The following is a 20,673-nucleotide window of genomic DNA, read 5'->3' on the forward strand; positions in this document are numbered from 1 at the left end:
AAAGGGAAGACATTATGCAGGAAGTTTTTTTTTTTTTTTTTTTTATTTTTATGAAGACAGCCATAAAAGCATAAACAAACTACTTCAATAATTCCATTTGTGGAAGGAACCCGTTGAAGTATCATCAAATCTAGTATAGACAGCCATTTCATCTAAGGACTATTCTGTTAAATGGATAGATCTGACTCAAGTGTTATCGGGTGACTTAAAGTAGTCAAATATAATTCTACTGTTTATTGCCACTAAGTCTGATGCAAGCTTTTAAACTGTAAAGTGCTTTTGCATTCAGTAAGTAAATATGTTTATATAATAATCAGAATTCAGTCTAAAGAAGATGTGTTAGAGGCAGATAAGTTTTCTCCATGGTAGCTCTTGACTCTTGGTTCTGCGTCTTTTATTTATAAACCTCTCTCCCTTAACTGAGGGCACATTCATTTTTTTGGAATCTATGACTATGCCGATTGTCTAGGACACTGTAGGTGCTCAGCAAGTTCCTAAAGAATTAGAGGGAGATAAATGGTAGATACTGTGACAGGTCTGTGATATACTGACCAATTTTACTTGACATTTTTTCTCTGGATAGGGAACCAACTGCTGTTCAGGGAATGTCTTTAATAGGCTATCCCCCCTCTTTCGCTGGGTTGAACTGATGATAAACTTAGCCCCTGAGTTTGAAATGTCAATGACTATTTATTACTACTAGAGGACATACTCATTTAAAAAAACTGTTTTGTCATTTTGTAGGGTTTCTTAAGTACTGTACTTTTCAAATTGATATTTCAAATATTTTCAAATTGATTTTTTACTACTTAATTTTCTTCAAGATCATGGAACATCCACATTCTATTGTCTGACCATTCTATTTTGTGAACATTTTGTGGTCCTTTTTTAGAATATAGAGTTTTGATTCCTTGTTACTAGTTTTGACTATGGATGGCTTATTGTCCTTGGCATTTGTGAGTATTCTGCGAAGCCTAGACTGACGTAGGTTCATCAGATGACGTAGAGTGCATCCCCATTTGCAGCTTCCAGGTGCACAGGGCATTGTTGCTTCAAATTCAGCTGGTGGTAGTAGAGTTCAGAACACAATGCTTCAGATGTGATTCCTACCAAGTCTCTTCTACTTCTTTTCAATGGGAAGACCTTCCTTACTGACTATAGTGGCTCATGACCTACAGGTATTTCCAAGAATGCTTCCCTAGTTTTTAATTTTTTTAAAAAAAGGAAGCCATAATGTAAACATTCAAAACATTTGTAAAGATTTTAGAAGGTGTAGTATTGGTCAGAAAAATTGAAATCTATCATTTTAACTCAGTAGTTTAATGTGTTACAGGAGAAGCAGATTAGAATTTTGCACATTTATTTATTTAGTTTTTGTTGTTGCTGTTGTTTAAAACAGGGTTCCTGGCTGTCCTGAAACTTCCCTTGCAGACCAGACTGGCCCTGAGCTCACAGAGATTCTGCCTCCCAAGTGCTGGAATTAAAGGCCTGCACCATCATTGCCTGGCTTAAAAATCTCTCTCTCTCTCTCTCTCTCTCTCTCTCTCTCTCTCTCTCTCTCTCTCTCTCTCTCTTTCTCTCTCTCTCTCTGTTATTATTACAAGTGTTGTTTTACCTGCAGGTATATATACCACATTGACAACTGTTGCTGACAGAGGTCAGAAGAGGGAATCAGGCAGGAGTCCTGATGTCTCTGAGCCACCATGTGTGCCAACAATTGAACCTAAGTCCCCTGGAATAGTAGCCAGTGCACTTAACTGCCAAGCTATCTCTTTAGTCCCTACAACTCCCTTTTACAAATGTGTCGTAGAACAAATTGTGACTTGTTGTATACTTTTGCCTAATAGTGTCTATGACAAGTGTTATTCAAGTGCCAACATTTATTCTTTGCACTGAACCATTTCATGTTTCACTAGTTTTTATAGTGAAAATTTCCATTGAAAAGAAAACCATTCTTCTGAGCACAGGGATTTTCTTTACCCACATGGAGATTTCAACTCGATGTCTATGTGTTCTGGACTTTTTTCTTTGTGCAATGTAGGGAAGAATAATCCAAGTTTCCTTTTTTTTTTTTTTTGTTGCACTTAGTATTAGTTTAATTCTAGGTGTACTTTGGATAGTAGAATAATTCTGGGTTCATGTTTGGAAACATTTAAAAGTGACATGCTTGAGTTTAGTCATACGAAATTTAACTTCAAATATGAACTTTGACTACTGTAGTAATGTTTGGAAGAGCACTTGAAAACTTTTTTTTTTTTTTTTTTACCAGCATTCATCAAGTATTGCGAGTTTTTCAGTGTTTCTTATTAACTCTCCTGTAGTACTATTTGTTTCAGTGAGGGTGTGTTTAACATTTTATGCATGATTTTTAGTTGTTCTCGGATGGAGGTAACCCAGAGTATCTACCTGTCATGTTAAGCCCAGCAGCAGCTGTCCATCCATTCCAAATGTCTTATGTTCCCACCCCACTTCAAGATGCTGGGAACATCCCTGATAGAAGTGATAGATGCATCCCCAGCCATAAGCCTTAATACACAGAAAAACAAGCATAAGAGCCTCTGAGTGGGAGAGAACACAAAGAGACAGAACATTGCTCAGAAAATGAGCCACCACCTATGTGTGCTGTCTTTGAATATAGAAAGTTTCAAAGAAGAACAAAAGAAAGATGAGTAGTACCTACACATGGCTGAACTTTAAGCATGTTCATTTACACTCATAGTTTAGCTATCAAGAGTACCAGGGCATCTCTAAACTTAAACTCAAATTTATGCTTTCGGAAGGGATGGAGAGGAAGCTATGGATGTGGTAGGAAGGCTCAGCCTACCTTATGTGAAAGCATCTCAGGGGTCTGTGGGTGGAGACAACTGCCATCCTACCATTTGCTTAGACACATGTAGCCTGCCTGTATCTTCAAGACCAGGGAAGACAAATTCTCAGCAATTATAGCAGAAAACTAATCACAAATGCATTTATACTCTAGCTTCACTAAAGAGTAAGAAAAACATAAGTTCTAAGGATACATGTGACATTTAGAAAAGCTTTGTTGACACAGATACCTGATATCTTTGGAGCCAAATTTTCTATTTTTATTAGGAATGGAAGAGACAAGAGCATTATATGACTGTAAAAAATAATATCAAGAATGAAGAAAAGGTCTAATTTATGGGTTTAGCAAGCTTTTCTGTAACTATGGAAGTCATTACAGAGCAAAATCAGATTGAACTGCTTAAGTTAGGGTAAAATCATATCATAGATTTCGTTTGAGTTTATCCTGCACACTTCATAGACTTTACTCTCACTTATCCATGTGTTTGTGGGAAGAAGGACCATCTACTGTGTTTTCTCTATTTCATATGTGTTGCATTGTCTTATTCCTGTAACCAGGTCAGGCCTCCTATGGAGAGAGATAGGATGCATTGATGTCCCTATGGCAACATCAGGAGCATGTGGATGCTCTGTTGGATATCATAGCAGAGTATTTACTCTAGGGACTATGTTGGTGTTTCAGGAAGAAGTAAGCAGAGTGAGAAACCAGGAAAGATAAATATTATTAAGGAAGAGTTCCTTTCAAAGAGGAGAGAATGGCACAATCAATACCAGCTTTGGGAGACTGGCAGTGAGTGCATGATAAGAGATAAGTTCTATCATGGGGTAGATAATTTCCATGCCTGGAAATTAGGGTTTAGAATAAAACTTGGAGAATAAATAATCTGGGAGGTAGATAGATAGATAAAGGTAATGAAATCTACTACATAAAAATACCAAAATACTGGCTCCTGTATAAGCTAAGATTTGATGATGTAATTCTGAAATGAAAATATCCTACTACGGTTGGTGCTTGTGTGCATCCAGTGAAAAAACTTTAGGATCAACTGCAAACTTGAATAATTTACACTAAATTTATGTGACATGTTGGAGTGAATACAAGGTCTGAATATAAAGACACCCAAATAGACTCTTTTCTCATATAATATGAGGCTCATAAGAGTTAACAACAAAACATGACAAAATGAAATATATAACCAAAATAAAATAAAAAAGTGGAATCTGCAGTCCACTTTTGTATCTTATTTAGAAGTGTGGTGTCACAGCTCTAAATGGGAAGTCTCCATCAAATTCCTCTCTTCATAGTTCAGGGGACCCCAAAGAAAAGGAGGCATAACGAGTGTAAGAGCCAGAGGGGATGGAGGACACCAGGAGAACAAGGGTCTTTAAATCAACATGAGTAAAGCTCATATGAAGTCATAGAGACAGAAGCATCAAGCACAGGGCCTGCACTGGTCTGCACCAGGTCTCTGTGTATATATTACATAGCTTTCAGTTTAATGTTTTTATGGGACTCCTGAGTTTGGGGATGTGTGGGTCTGTGATTATTGTGCCTTCTCTTCGTCTCTTTTCCTTGTACTGGTTTCCCTTAACCAACTTCGATATGATTTTATTTTATCTATCTATCTATCTATCTATCTATCTATCTATCTATCTATATACATGTTTTAGTATCTTCTGGAAGCCTGTTCTTTTCTAATGAGAGACAGAAGGAAAGTGGATCTGGATGGGAGGGGAAGTGGGGAAGAATTGGGAAGAGTAGAGGGAGGCCAAAGTTTAATGAAGATATAAGGGAAAAGCATTTATTTCCAATAAAAGGGGAAAATAAATAATAAGATGATATGATTCTTGCATCTATAAGGTAAGAGTTAAGAAAACAGGAGCCTATAGTTCCACGAAGGGTAATGTGTATCTTCCACTATCTTGTATTCTCTAGATCACAGAGAGATTACCGTGATGTTTTTACGTTCTTGAAATGGTCTAAGGGAAGACGTCCAAGAAGGAGAACACAGAAAAGATGGGCAGAAGGAGGATGCATAATAAAAAAGGAAGGGAATGACCAGCTCTGAAGTTCTTCAGTCTCCTAGACTTTGCGGGTGACTGTGCAGACGGCCTGAGAACTGTGAGATGCACCTGGCTGACTTTAGCTCTTGATGCCACACTTATGTGATACATGAACATATCCTCAAGGATTTGAAGCTGTTACTAAATGCTTTCCTCTACAACGGTGTGTGCATGTCTGCTCTCACAGAATGGTACGACAGGAGTGAGGCACAGGCCTTGCTCCCCCTTTCTGCTGTTATAATTGTATTATTAATATTGTTTTTACAAAATGAGAAAAACTGAAGCTCAAGACGGAGTGGAGTCTAGATCTCTTGATTCTACTCATGTCCTCAAACATGAAGAAGGAGGAGGAGGAGGAAAGGAATTATTTTCATCTTGGATTCACCTCACTAGCTCAATAGTATGAACAAGGATAGTAATGGGGCTTGGAATCACTAAATTCAGGGCCTGAAGACCTGAGGTCAAATCCTAATCTTTCTGCTTGCTGAATGTAGACTTGGCTTGTCTTCTTTAAACCCGAGAGTTTGAGTTGTAGCTAAAGCCTTCGGTCTGTTTTTACGTTTTGTGACCATGACATTTTGTCTTGTTCCAAAGTTCAATCTTTCATTCTCCATTTCATTATTATCTTGTATGAATTGTAAGGGGACCGTGTTTTTTCTTTTCCTGTTCGAAGCTGAGTTTTTAAGGTTCCCATCTTCCATGCCCCCTCTCAACCTAGTGACTCATCCTGTTCTATTAAATATCTTTTGGCTGGGGCACTTGTTCTTTCCTCTGGAACTACTGAAGAGCAGCTGTTCAAAAGGTTCTGTACTCTGATGACAAATCCGAGTAGAAGAGAGCCGATGGTATTTTTATTTCCCTTCGCTTCCATGTTATGAATTCAAATAAAGAAAATGCAATTGATAAATAGAACTTCTTCCGGGAGAGAGTGACTAAAACTTGTGCAAGAGACATCAGTGGCAGTGGTGGCCACAAACAGCCCCACATCCCACAGATGTTGTTTGGCTGTCATGTGGGGTCTCTGGAGAACTTCCTGGCTTGTGTTTTGAGATTTTTCAGATGTAGCCTTCTCTTCATCTCCTCTCCCTCTGGGAATTGGAGAATGACCACACTTGTTTCGTAGACCTACTTGTTAGTTGATACACTGCTTATAGGCATACATCTGAGGGAAGGAGAAGCTTCCCCACAGGGGCAGATGCCAGCTGACTCACTTAAACAAGAGTGGTATGGAAAATGCTGTGTCAATGAGGGGTGACTTAGTATTTTCTAGTTTTGTTTCCTTTGACCGTCCCCTCTCCCAATCTCCCCAGTTTGATAGTTTTGCCCATCTTCAAATTTCTCACCCCACCCAACCTTTAACTTTCCCCTGCCTCTCTGCCCATTTGGACCTGGAGTGCAGCTGCATTTCCTCACTGTTTGCACTGGAGAATCTCGACAGTGGCTTCCTCCCCAAGGGCCATGGAAAACATCTGGGCACATTGTCTGCAAACAACCAAAAGAAGGACTGTGGTAAAACAATACTATGAGAAAGCCAATTTGGAAACACATGTGGTTACAATTAAGACAAGTGGGCTTCTTCATTGATATCGAAACTTTTGCGCTCCTCCTTAATGATAAAAATGTAATCTTCTTTAAAGAGATTTTTTTTTTCTTAGAAATTACTTCTGTGACCACTCTTTAAAGAATACTAATTTTGATGTTAGCCCAGAAGCAACTTTCTTAAGGGTTTAGTGGATGAGGGCTTCATAAAGATTAAAGATAGTTAGGTATCTGGATCTGATGTTGGAAAGATGGATATGGCACGGCATTCGAGAACAGAAAGCTGTGACAGTCAGTAATGAATTGAACCATTGTGTATTCAAGTTTCTAAGAACCTCACGTCTCCTAGATTGTATGTATGAGCAAAATGAAATCTAACACACCATCATTAACTACTACACAGACTCCAAGTATGTTTCTAAGAAACATTTCTTCAGTTGGTCTTAGGTTTTTAAAGTCAAATTCAGGCCCTGGTTGATGGCAGGCTTTATATTAGTGTCTAATTCCAATATCAGTAAAAGTTCAATCAATTATTCTACAATTCTAGCAGTTCCCAGTGAAGGAAGATGAGGATCTCAGAACTCACTGATTGGCAGCCTATCCCACCGGGGATTTCCATCTTGTAGATTCCTACATTCGTCAGGCCAAGTGTGTAGGGACTGCATCCATGATAGGCTCCTCTGAAAAGGAAAAAGAAAAAAAATGATAAGATGAAGCTCACTAGCTTCAAAAGAAAAAAAATGTATGAGAGACACAGGACGAACTAGAACACAAACATTTAAATCTGACATCTTTGAATAATTCTTCTAAGCCTATGGCATATGAGTGTACCCATTGGCCTTTTCTACTGCTCTCATACATCTGAAATTGTGAATATAATTTTGGAGATCAGTTGGCCAACTTCTTAATGAGACCGATTATTTTTTTTTTAAAGCAGTGTCCGTCCCAGAGAGTACATGGTCAACAAGTGCTAATCTTCAAAGTGGTCACCTTAGGAAGACAAATATTTGTCCCTATGATGAAAGTTCTGTTCAATGTCACCGGGGAGTGCTGTCCTCTTGTGTGACTCATGTGACCCAATTTAGCATTTATGAAACAGTTTATAACCCAAAACATTCATTCTTAGGGCATCATAATCAGTTCATAAAATTTCCAAATAATATTATCCTTTAGTGAGCTCTAAATTTTAATTGAAAGAATGATCATAAAAAACCGAGGCAGAGCCTAAAGCAATACCTGACTGCTTCCAATAGATCAACCTGTATCTGGAGGTGTGTGTTCTGGGAGGTTATTTTGGTAAAACACAATCACAATGAATTATTACCATGTTTATATGATAGCAAATGTTTCCTTAGGCTTGTGAAAATAAAACACGTGCTTTATATGGAATCTGTCCTGTGCTATGACACAAATCCTTGAAAGTAGACAGAAATCATCCAGAGATGGATTTAACAAAGGACTAACTTCTTCCTCCTCTTTCTCCTCAACTCTTTTTGGTTTTGGAACTTACTCTGTAGACCAGGCTGACTTCGAACTCACAGAGATTGGCCTGTCTCTGCCTCCCAAGGGCTAACTTCTTCATTCCATAATTTTGTTGTTATTTATTTGTCTTTTGTATAAATCTTGTAAAATGTAAATGCGATAGGGCTGCAAAGTAGAATCACATTTTTTTCTGCTATTTTAAATGCTAATATACTCATCAGGAGTGTATAAGGCCAGCTAGGCATACTGACACTTGCCTTTATTCCCAGCAAAGGCAGGTGGATCTCTGTGTGTTCAAGGCCAGCCTGGTCTACAAGGAGAGTTCCAGGACAGCCAGGACTATTACACAGAGAAAACTTGCCTCAAAAAACCAAGCACCAACCAACCAACCAAAACCCCAACACTACTCATCAAAAAACCTGCCATCTCCCTCCAAAAAACAAAAAGAGACTTCCCCATCTCCCCTTCCCCTTCTTTTCTGAGAGGTTGGGATCCCGTGGGAATTAGTCCACCCTGGTACATCAAGTTTCTGCCAGAATGGGAGCATCCTTTCCTCAGCGTTAAGGATGTAAATAAATAAATAAACAAATAAACATAAATTAAAAATATATATCTAGAGTGTGTTCTGTAAAGTACAGATCTGCATTTTATAAGAAATCTCAATACATATTATAAAATTGCAAAAACAAAACAAAACAAACAATCCCCAAACCAAACCAAACCAACCAAACAAAAAAGAATTTATAAGGCCAATTTGTGTGGAATTATCTCAACATCAGATTCGCCAGATTGATTCTGCTGTCAGCTGGACATTGGAGGAATGCTGGGAAATCATCCTTCTCTGTGCTACATTTTAAGGATGCACATTTAGTGTTGGGCTAAGTCACTGTTGCTAAGCTGAATGTTATAAAGTATGGTTACCTGAAAGAAATGATGTCTGTGTGATTCGAGTACGCTCTGGCCATCACCATGGCCAAGTCATTTGCTTCTGATCCACTGTTCACCAAGAAAATGACCTCATGGGGGAAAGGAAGACACATGACATAGTACTTTTAGTTCTCTGTTGCTCAATCTATGCAACATTGCTAAAAGTCAGGTATTCTAGCTTCTATTGAAGAGAGTCCCGTTAGGTCAACTTCTGTTTCCAATCACTCCCCTCCTTTTAACTACTACATAAATGCTATAACCCTCCTTTGAACAGCTGTTAAGTGCTACAAAAATGGCTGAGAGGTTGACTCATTTGTGAAATTCCGGGCTTTTATTAGCTTTAAGTGATGAGCTACAAAACAGGAAGATGGGACGACTTTCTGAGAGGCTCACAGAGGTCAGCAGCAGAGAACATGCATGAATGAGATCTTTTGGGTCCTGAATCTAATCTAATTTACTTACGAAGGCATGGAAGGAGGCAGGGCCCCAACCCAGGCACCCTAAGAAGGAGTTATTCCAGTATGAGTTTCCTGTTTGACTATATAAACAAAGTATGGTGCAGCTCAATCTGAACAAATCAGTGGGAAGAACTGAAGAGGTTCAGCTCCTCCAGACAGGCATAAGGAGACACACATTTGTGTCTTTTCCAATAACTCCACTTCTATGCTCCGTGAAATCTGGATCTGAACACAAATGGTGACCATTCCAAATTTCATATTCTATTTTGGATAATATAGTAAATGGAGTATTGATATGATAGAATAAAGTGATAATTAAAGAATGTACTGAGCACTAATCTAGGTCTCTCTCTCTCTCTCTCTCTCTCTCTCTCTCTCTCTCTCTCACACACACACACACACACACACACACACAGAGAGAGAGAGAGAGAGAGAGAGAGAGAGAGAGAGAGAGAGAGAGAGAGAGACTCATTTAATGCCTGCATTTAAATCTTGGCAGACATCTTTAGGTGTCCGTTCAGTGTTTAATTCATTTCAGATGCAGAAAGTATCTCATTCAGATAAAACATCTAAGTGCATTTAGACAAACGTTATTTATAAGAAATGGCTTCAGTTTCTATAAAAGAAGAAATAATAAAAAAAAAAAAGACTTTGTAGAAAGAATGTGGGGCAAAAGAAGGAAATCTCTTAACAACACCGAGGGGCATCTGGAGGACTTGGGTTCCGGAAAAGAGATTTCTGGAAGGATGCAAGGAAGTGATCAAGGAGAGAGAGGGGGGGCTCCGAGGGGACCGGTGAATATTAGGTATTTTATCAGAATTCCTACACTGCTTTCTTCATCTTGAACGCTCTTAGGTGTGGCTCTCTCTTCACCATGGCAGATGTTCAATGCCCAGACCAAATCCCTTGGGCTCCCAGGTCATCACGTGAACTTGGAGCACCATTCCTTGTGAGCTGGAAGCAGTGTACCTTAAGAGGCTCAGGAAGGAGTGCCGAGAGCTTCTCTGCGTATTCGTGCATCTGAGAGTGGAAGAAGACAGAACTTGTGTGCCACAGGCGGTCTATCTGCTTTTTTGCCACTGCAGTTACCTTCCTGGAGAAACACAGAACCGGTCAAGCACACACTATAAGGAGTCATGTCCTCTCCCTTGGACCATCGAACCTGGACCCCTTGACTACTACGAGTTACAGGAGGCAGGTTTCACATGTGGACTGTACTACTCTTGTTGCAGCAGTGATCAGTGGTAACAAATATTTTATAATGTTGAAGCCTCAGTCTTTAGAGACTCAGTTTAACCTTACTGATTGGAAAGCCCGTAATGAGCGTGGGTAGCAACAAAGGCAGACACACATGTGGGGTCCAAAGAGGAAGGGCTTAGGAAGGTGGGGGAAAGGCAGCAGCGGCTGGCGTTTGATCCACACCATTATCTTCGCTATTAATATCTGACGCATCTAAAAATTAGTTCAACTATTGAATAATTTTGAGAAATGCCAGACTAAACAAATTCTTTGGCTGTGGGACTTGCTAGTATCTTTACTTAGTATACTGCTAAGAAGAGAGGGAGAGTTCGTCGTTCTTTTATTATTAGTTCTCTTTTTTATTATTTATTACTACTTTTATTATTTTTCATTATTATTTATTTTTATTATGTTTTATTTATATATACTATGTTACATATTTTATTATATATTATATACTTATGTTATTATATAATATATAATGTCTTATATAGAATTAAATTTAATTATAATATAATATAATGTAATATAATTATACTTATGCTTAATTATAATTATATAATATACAATTATATATAATGTTATATATTTTATATATTATATTGTTTATTATTTATTTTTATTAGTTTTTATTTTTATCATGCTTTTATGGTTACTTTTTTACTATTAGTCCTCTTCTTATCTTTTTCTGGAACTCTTTCCCAAGAGACACCTCCTATGATTATTATTACACAAACTCCACTTAAGAAAATTATAAAGTGTCAGTAAAATTTTAAAGAGATAAGATCCTTGACAACATCCCGGATGATAGAAGTAAATCTGAGAGTCACATGACATGTTGAATGTAGGGGACATGGGTTACTACTACTGGTAATGTGGTGACCAGCTAGGTGGGCAAGGTGGCCATCCTTTGGAGAGCAGAAATGTTCTGAAAACACTCGTGTTAATGAGATCTGTGGGGAGAGGAACTCCAAGGATTAGGGAGTTGTCAGCAGAGGTCTAAGATCTCAGATGGCATCAGGTTGGCTGTAGGACATGAAAAGGAGGAAAACTCAAAGACAGCTGTGACGTTCTTTCTTAGAATTCCAGAAATAACTCAGGCGCACAGCTGACTCTCCGGCAGATGTTTCACATGTGTCTCTTGAATAAGTGGCTGAGTGAATAAAATCAGTCTTGTGGAGATCCTGGGTTTAGTCTTAGAAAATACTGGGGTGGGAGATATTCTGTATGGCACTGGGGAGTGTGGGGCATCTTGATGCCCTCTCTGAGTGTATTAAACTTGTTACTGTCTTTTGGTGAGGGACCAAGGCTGAAGCGATGACATTGCATAAAGCAGTTGAAAATGTAGCTAAATAAACAGGGCAGGAGTAGGGTGGTAATGATAGGAATGTAGTGAGATGGTGAGAGGAGGAAAAAACCAAAGAGAGGAAGAGACAAAGATAAAGACAAAGACTGGGAGCCCCAGAGTCAGGGTTAGGTGAAGATTAGAAGCTGTATGAAGTCACGAAAGTGAGTGAGAACTGTCCACTTCCTGGGGCATTATCAGTGTTGGGAGGACTCAGCCTATGACGTTCTTGGTTTTCACTGAACGTGTGTACTTTGTCGTAAAGCGCTTCTGAATAGCTTGTATGCTCACTGGGACTTGTACCTCCTGAAAACAGAAGGGGAGAGAATAGGAAGTGGAGAAGGAGACGGCTGTGTGTGGAGGCCGAAGTCATTCTTTTCCTGTTAGCAGCTGCAGGAGAGAACCCCTGGCCCCTGTGTTGATGGGAAGACCTCAACCCATACACTTTACTTTGTCTATTCTGTTTTTCCAATATTCACCTAACATTAACTTCCCTCAACAAATTTGTTAAGGCAAGAGAGAACAGACCATTTACTGCTCAGTACGTATAGCAGAAGAGTGTGGGGTGGGGTTGGGGGTGGGGGCAGAGAGAGTGTAAGAGCCAGAAAAGCAGCAGTCAACTGTAAAAGAACCTCTCCTAAAAACAGCTGCAAACACAAGAACAGAACGATGGCAATATCAAGGAACTTGTTAACATGGAAGGGGGGAAATTTCATGGGATCCCTCCCCTAGAAAAAGAACTATGGATAGCCATTGACTCTTGGGAGAAGGAGAATTATCCTATCCCAGAGAGGAGCCTCCTTATTGGTTGTCCAATTCGGAGTAGTCAGCTCTGAAACTGTATGCACATAAACAACTAAAATAAACCCAGCAGGAGATATCTATCTATCTATCTATCTATCTATCTATCTATCTATCTATCTATCTATCTATCTCCTGCTGGGTTTATATACATGTGTATATATACATATATACACATGCATGTATATGTGTGTGTATGTACATACATATCTATGTAACAAATATAATCAAGAAAAAGAATCTGTTGACTTGAGAGTGGGTGGAGTGTGAGAAGGGTTTAAGGGAGGGTAGTTGGGAGGGGCTGGTGGAGATAAAGGAGGGAGAAGTGATGTAGTCCTCTTTCAGTTAGAAACACTTTAAAAAAGCATCAACATAACTCTAATAAAATAGCACATTATATAGAAAAAATTTAAAGAGTTATTTTATGTACATGAGTACACTATAGTGTCTTCAGACCCACCAGAAGAGGGCATCAGATCCCATTACAGATGGTTGTGAGTTATATGGTGGTTGGGAACTGGACTCAGGACCGCTGGAAGAGTAGTCAGTACTATTAACTGCTGAGCCATCTCTCTAGCCCCCATATATAAAATTTTAAAAGAATGAAATGGCCACATAGAAACCTAAAGGATCAGGGAGGAGTGTCCTGAGAGTCTGTGTGTGGGAGAGCTGGCCATAGCTTCAGACAGTCCCAACTTTCTTTCATACATTTCTAAGTAAATTTCTAGCCAGGGATGCATCTCTATGTTATAGTTTCATTCCTCATCAATCTCTCAGAGCCCTCAAGGATGACCCATCATGGATCTAGAAGTTCTCATGGGCCATCCTTCATGCCATTCTCTTGTCTTTGTGTTTGCCTTACAGGACCGCCACTTGTGTTTTCTCTTGGTGTATCCCTGTCTTTGGAAAGCTTCCTTCATCAAGAAACACACAGAGACACTGACTCACTTGCAGCATGTGTACCAGGAATGAGTAAAGCTTCCATGAGAAAGAAAATAGTACAGAATCAAGTCTGTTTCTTTTCGGAGGAAGGCATGTGAGTGCATGTCAGCACAGCCTGTAACAGTTACAACTTATAAGGGCGGGATATAGAAATCAAGGGTTCTGAGTTACACAAATGATGGTTTTCCATGGTTTTATGGATTTTAAGGATTTCCTTCTTTTTTTTAGGGATACTCACGGGTGGCAGTGACCAACACTAACAGTTACAATCCCAGAGAAGAAGTCCAGGTATCTCTTTCCTTCGGAATCAAAGAGCCATTCCATGTGTCCCTGGTGGAGCAGCAAAGGCTTCTGGAAATAGGCTGTATTCACAGGAGAAAGGTGCTGCCTATGAATCTCCAGGGCACGGCTGTAGGCCAGGGACTACGATAGACAAATTAAAATTTGTTTTCCTTCATTTTTAAAAGATTTATTTATTTATTTTATGCATGTGAGTACACTGTCACTATTTTCAGACACACCAGAAGAGGGCATCAGATCTGCATTACAGATGGTTGTGAGTCACTATGTGGTTGGTGGGAATTGAACCCAGGACCTCTGGAAGAGCTTTTAGTGATCTTAATGGATTTGTTTTCTTAGTCCTGGGTTCTACAAGATCAAGAGCAGGTCACTTTACCAGGACCTAATCCCCTTAGTGACCTGTATGGGCTCACAAATGGGCGCATTACCAATTGTGTTCTGGGAAAAGTGAAGTCCTTTGTGTTTAGCTGGAGACTAAACTCACTGTGTTCCTTTTCATTTGTGATTCCTTCCTAGGGTACAGGTGAAGAAGGGAGTTGGAATTCCCACCTCTTAATGAAGCCTTCTTTTCAAGTAGGCTTTACCATGAAAATAAAGCAGCTTGGAAATAAGTGTTCAAATTAATGCCATTTTTGATGCTATGGGTTTTTGAAAATCAAAACAAAAACAAACAAACAAAAACAACCCTTAAACTAGCTGAATCTCTGTGAGTTCCAGGACAGCCAGGGCTATGAAGAGAGACCCTTCCTTGAACAAAAACAAACAAACAAACAAACAAACAAAATCGTTGTGATGCTGACCATTGGATCCAGGGTCATGTGCATGCTAGGCCTGTGCTCCATCCTGAGCTTCACACTGAGCTTTTCTTCTCTCTCTGAATATGTGTGTGTCTGTGTGTGTATGTGTGTCTCTGTGTGTGTCTGTGTGTGTATGTGTGTCTCTGTGTGTGTCTGTGTGTGTGTGTATGTGTGTTTGTGTTTGTGTGTGTGTCTGTGTGTATTTTGGCATCTTTAATCTCTAATCTTAATCTAATATTAATCTTTAATCTCTAATCTTTAATCACTCAGAAGGCAGAGGCAGTTGGATGTCTGTGGGTTTAAGGCTAGCCCAATCCACATAGGAAGTCCCAGGACAGCCAGGGTTACATAGAGAAAAACCATCTCAAACACAAAACCCAGAAAAACAAAACCAAAAATCCCAAACACAATCAGTTTAAGGCAGAGTTTATTTCTGGCTCACAGTTTAGGTTATAGTCTACCATGTGGGGAAGTCAGAGTCAAATGGACAGAACTGGTCACATTGTACCCACAACTAAGAAACAGAAGAACAAATGCATGTGCCCAGGCAATGCCTCCTGTTTATTCAGTGCAGGACTTAAGCTCATGGAATGCTCTCACTCAAAATTAAGAAGGGTTTTTTTTTTTTTTTTTTTTTTTTTAAACATCAGTTAATGTTATGGAGATAATTCCCCATAGGCCCAAGGTGGGGAGGTCATTTCTCAGTTATTTTTCATTCTGCCAAGTGGACAATTAACACTGGCGACCACATCCATGTTTTCTTTTTGTAGATAGCTTCGGATTATACTGTCTTTAAAATTTACTTCCAGCCAGGTGGTGGTGGCGCACGCCTTTAATCCCAGCACTTGGGAGGCAGAGGCAGGCGGATTTCTGAGTTTGAGGCCAGCCTGGTCTACAGAGTGAGTTCCAGGACAGCCAGGGCTACACAGAGAAACCCTGTCTCGAAAAACCAAAAATAAAATAAAATAAAATTTACTTCCAATAAATATGATATAGAATAAAAATTGTTGTGTGTCTCCATGTGTGTGTTTGGGTGTATGTGTGTGTGTCAAAGAGAGGGAGGGAGAGAGAAGAGGAGGAGGAAGAAGAGGAAGAAGAAGAAGGAGAAGGAGAAAAAGAAGGAGAAGGAGAAGAAGAAGAGAGGGAAGAGACAGAGAAAGAGCAAGAGAGAAATCATCAATTTGATAACAGAAAAATATTCGTTCTAGTGGGAGGAAAGATCATGTGATGTCATGTACTGCCATGTTAAGTTAGGATAACAGCACTGTAAAAAATAAATAAGGGATTTCCTGTGTTCCTGGTGTGTGTGTGTATGCGTGTGTGTGTCTGCATATATATATATATATATGTATATACATATATATATATGATTATGCATATGTGTCTGTGTGTGTATGTGTATATGTATGAGTATGTGTGTATCATCTTATAGTAGTCCTTTCTTATGTTTTCTGTCAGCCTCACATGCTCTTCAGTTCATATATATAGTTCATAAAGAGTGTAAGGAGACATCAAATACTCCCTAACACGTAAAGAATAGGATATCCTAAGACTGTTGACTGACATAGCAGGGTTATTTGTGAGTTCTTCCTGGGAAACAATTTTGGAAGTCTGAGATCTCTCAAGGGTGGCATCTTCTTTTCGTTTCTGAAACCAGAATCAAATCTTACCTGGTATTTCTCAGGTGAGAAGTCACATGGTGGCATGCTGGGCTTTGTATGAAGAGTGAGCTTGGGTACAGATATCCGGGAAGCACCTACTGAAATGAATTGAAGCAAAGTGTGATGGACAAGCACTTGTGCCACACACATATGGTTACCTGAACCAATTAGGCAGTCTTGTTTCTTACTTTAATAAAAATCACATTAGTTTTGATTTTAATACTGAGTTATCTTAATAGTAGATCTTCTGGAGGAAAAAAAGGTGACTGAATCTAGTGCAAAAAGATAAGAAGGATAAGGATGTAGCAGTGTTTTCCCCACAGACCCCTCTCACGAGCTTAGAGAACTCAGTTCAAACTGGTTCTACTTTTTGTTGACTACTTATAGTCAGGTTGCAATGCACTACCCAGTGGATGCCCATACACTTTGTTAATCAATATGGTTTCTAAGCTATAAGTTACTTAGTGCCTGATACCTGGTTGGCTCTGCAAACATGAAACTCATTGATGTTGGCTATTCTAGTAGTGAGCACACAGAAATGGGTGTTAGGTGACAGGTTGTATTAATATCTGCAAACAGGTCTAGAAGATAACATCCCCTCCTTAGAAAAGGGCCACCTACTTAAGACTGTCGGAAAGGGAGAGAAGTTCAATGACTCTGAGAAGCTGGGAGAAATGTTTAGGTTGGGGAGACGTACTGAAATCCTCATCTATATTTAAGCTAAAGATGTCATATTAATTTGTTCAATTTCATCATGTTCGTTAGAAAGACCAAGAATGAAATCTCAAATTGTGAACTCCAAGCCTAGGACTCTTTTTTTTTCTCACCTTTTCTTGACAGTACAGACTCCTACCTCTCATATAAGTGGGCTGGTACAATGCAGTTAGAAACTATCAGAGCAGATATCTAGAGTCTTTATAAGTAGTCTTGGGAGAAAATGGTCCTAATTTAGACGATCTGAGGTCAGTTTTGAGGTAATTTCATAGATGGAAAGACATAGATGCCTCTTGAGCAGCACAAAACTTTGAATGTGTGGAGGAAGTGCTGTGTTGTGTGGCTGTGACGTCACTGTCTTGAGAAACTCGATGACTGTGTTTCTAAATAAAGCAGGGATGTAATAACTGTGGACGTATTTTTTTTTCAAAATCCCATTCATTTTATCCCAATAATCTCTAATGTCATGAATTTGCTCTTTACTGTCAAAGTAAGTAGCTTCTGGTTTTCCAGACAAAAAGAATGACAGGGAAAAGACGGCTCAAGTTTTCTGAGAATTTAACCTTCTGAAAGGTTTTTATGGTGGGTTCTGTGCTAGTCCCTCTCCTGAAGTGGAGAAAAAGGAGTTTTTCTGAGAATTCAAAACCCCTTTATTCCACCATTGTGTTTCTATCTGTAAAATTGGAGGTGCCCAATGAATAGGCTGTAAGCTGTTGACTATAAATCTCTGAGAGTTAATGAGAGTGTGCTGGCAAGGAAGGAGAACTGACGAGAAGACTCGACAAAGGAAAGGCGAGACTTTCAATAGTCAAGGCAGACTCACTCATTCATTCACTCACTCACTCATTCTCTCATTCATTCATTCAACAAAGGGATATTCATATAAATGGTGAGGCAAAGATTCTAAGCAAAATCTATAAATACATTATAAAGAAAAAAGAAAAAGAGAGAAAAGGAAGGAAGGAGATGAAGAAGGTAAACAACAACAACAACAGAAACAGAGAATTATTCCATAAGTGAAGTACAGCTATTCAAGACTTAGAAAATCTTTCTTGTCATATTATCCCTCTCAATAAACAAACTTCACAAATCATAATAAAAGTCAGTGAATAAAAATAATGTTTATTTGCCAGAAAAATGAAAATCAAAATGTCACTGCCTGCATTCCTTGTGTAAAACAGCCTGTGTTTTGAGGGTTCTGTGCAAATGGGGCATCGATAAAGCCTTTCATTGGTTCTAGCATATCTGTATACATACATGAACATGTGTATAAGAATTGTGTATATAAGAATTGGGTGGAGGAGGGTGTCATGTTAAAGGTGCCAAATTCTAAGTTCTCTGTGAATTGGCATTTTTATGAATATATATTCATTCTTATGTATCTGTTTGTTGTTTTACTGACCTGAAATTATCTTTTTAGACTAAATACAAATGGCAGCTCTGATTCTCACCCACCTTATCTCACAGGGGCAACTCAAAACATTAAAATAGAATTGAATTTGGAGAACAAAACCACTCCTATAATAAATACTAAGCGGGCAATTGGATTTAACTTTTCAGCTATCCACTTTTCAGAATTCCACAGCAGACAAATTGCTTTCTTTATCTTTGTTTTTTGTTTTTTTTTCTTTATCTTTGTTTTAACTTAGGGTTATCAACAGGTAAGTAGATTCTAGTAACATGGAGGGTAGGCAGTTGCCCAGCTACTGTGCTGCTTAAGACATATTAAAAATATAAAGACTGTGTGTGTTTTTCATCCTGGAATTCAATAACCAAAGGTGAGGTAGAAATCCCTGGCCAGGATTTTTAATATTTTTTACTACAGCCTTTTGCTGAAGAAAACAGAAGTTGTTGTTGTTACTTTTTCAGATGAAAAACCTTGACGTAATGTGGAGTCTGGTGAGTGTTCCTTAGAGTCCTTTTTGGAGTTAGCTTTCTCTGAGACCAGCCTAGGGTGCAAGTGAGAGGCTTGCCACTCAGGTTAACCAATATGTATGTGTGTGTGTGTGTGTGTGTGTGTGTGTGTGTGTATGTATGTATGTATGTATGTATGTATGTATTTGAGAAGTCTTTCCAGGAGTGGAGTGTTGAAGGGAGTTTCTCAGTGGGTAACAGACATTATTTACTGTCCATGTATTATCCTGTGTATCCTTCCTTTGTGCGAGAAAAAAAACATGTCAAAAATAGCACGTTGGAGTGAAATCTCCATCCACCTGAAAATGATATGAAGTATTTAGCTAGTAGAAAAGCTGCAGCCTTAAGATATTTTCTCTCTTGCTGTGATGATCTGCTTGAAATCAAGCCAGTCAAAATTTAAGTACAGGTGTGTGAGGAACTCCTAAGCCTTACCTCAGTTGTAAAAGATGTTGGCAGTTGATGGCTGCCGAGGGACAAAGAATCATTGTCCTTTGAGGACGTGGCCTTTCACAAGGTACTCATGACTCAGTGGATGGCCACATTCATATGTACATGTGGGTAGCTCTAGCTCGACTCAGTGTTATTAATGGCAACAAAAATATAAAGACAACATGGGAGGGAGACACAGTGGGTGGTTCTAGGGAAGGTGAGAGGAAGGTGATGGTAGATAAATGAGATTAAAATAATGTGTGGAAGTTTCAAAGAATAAAGATATTTAAAAATGTATTTCCAGTCTATATTAAAAATGAATCTCTTCAATAACTAATATGCATCTTTAGACCAGAATGAGTATATCAAGTCAGGTAATGCTAAATAATTCATGTGTACCAATACTGCACGGTAAACACACAGGCATCATAGGAGGTCTGAATCTTTCTTTACTGTTGAGGTTTTACACATCTGAAAACATGTAATGCTACAGTCTTCTCATTTACTCTAGATACCCCACTTTACTTTCCTATTTCTCTTTATTTTTTCTTTGGTATGTTTATTTGTTCACTCTTGTCTCACCCGTAGGTTAGAGAAGGCTGGCCTTTGCTTGTTCACCGTGACTATGTCTGTAATACTTGAACACACTTAGTAGCATTCAAGTATTTTGAATATGTTTCGTATACCATGTATGCCTGAGGAGTGTTCAATGTGTGTGTTTGGATGAACAAACACAAGCACACACATATGTATATGGTAACATGGTAAACAGGGAGATATAGGGAACTGAAGAGTGTTTGGAAGATTAGGGATTAAACACTATGTGGCTTTAATTTCTTCTCCATACGTTTTTTTTTTTTTTTTTTTTTTTTTTTGATAGAACTATATGTAGGGGTTCCAAGCAACAACTGCAGGTGAGTATAAGGTATCACTTTTCTTCAAACAGAATGGCTAGTACAAAAAAAAATCAAGCTAATCAAAACAACAAACACATTGTCGAGAATGTCAAGAAAAGGGCATTCTTATGCTGTTATTTGGAAAGTAAATTAATGTAGCCGTTATGGCAAACAGCATGTCAATTTCTCAAAATCTTAAAGATGTATCTACCACCTGACTCAGCTGTCCCATTTTTTTTTTTTTTGTTGTATAGCCAAAGGAAATGAAACCAGTATATTAAAAAGAAACTTGCATGCTTATGTTTAGTGTAGCAATATTTGCTTTAGACAAGACAT

The 20,673-nt window shown here is 38.7% G+C and overlaps 1 protein-coding gene across 5 annotated transcripts in view; it reads right to left on the reverse strand.

Moving 5' to 3' along the window:
- Agxt2 (alanine--glyoxylate aminotransferase 2) overlaps nucleotides 1-20,673 on the reverse strand; it is a 41,064-nt gene that overhangs the window by 16,875 nt on the left and 3,516 nt on the right. For 4 of the 5 annotated variants that reach the window (XM_034523553.2, XM_076916429.1, XM_076916430.1 and 1 more), the window contains exons 2-7: nucleotides 16,391-16,479; nucleotides 13,862-14,046; nucleotides 10,266-10,389; nucleotides 8,833-8,927; nucleotides 7,016-7,109; nucleotides 6,279-6,372 (exon numbers count right to left, since the gene is read on the reverse strand). In XM_034523553.2, the coding sequence (XP_034379444.1) occupies nucleotides 6,279-6,372; nucleotides 7,016-7,109; nucleotides 8,833-8,927; nucleotides 10,266-10,389; nucleotides 13,862-14,046; nucleotides 16,391-16,479 (681 nt within the window). The remainder of the gene's footprint in view (nucleotides 1-6,278; nucleotides 6,373-7,015; nucleotides 7,110-8,832; nucleotides 8,928-10,265; nucleotides 10,390-13,861; nucleotides 14,047-16,390; nucleotides 16,480-20,673) is intronic. The other variant, XM_034523554.2, reaches the window with a different exon arrangement.

The sequence above is a fragment of the Arvicanthis niloticus genome, chromosome 19 (genome assembly GCF_011762505.2).
Source record: "Arvicanthis niloticus isolate mArvNil1 chromosome 19, mArvNil1.pat.X, whole genome shotgun sequence".
In the NCBI taxonomy this organism is placed as follows: domain Eukaryota; kingdom Metazoa; phylum Chordata; class Mammalia; order Rodentia; family Muridae; genus Arvicanthis; species Arvicanthis niloticus.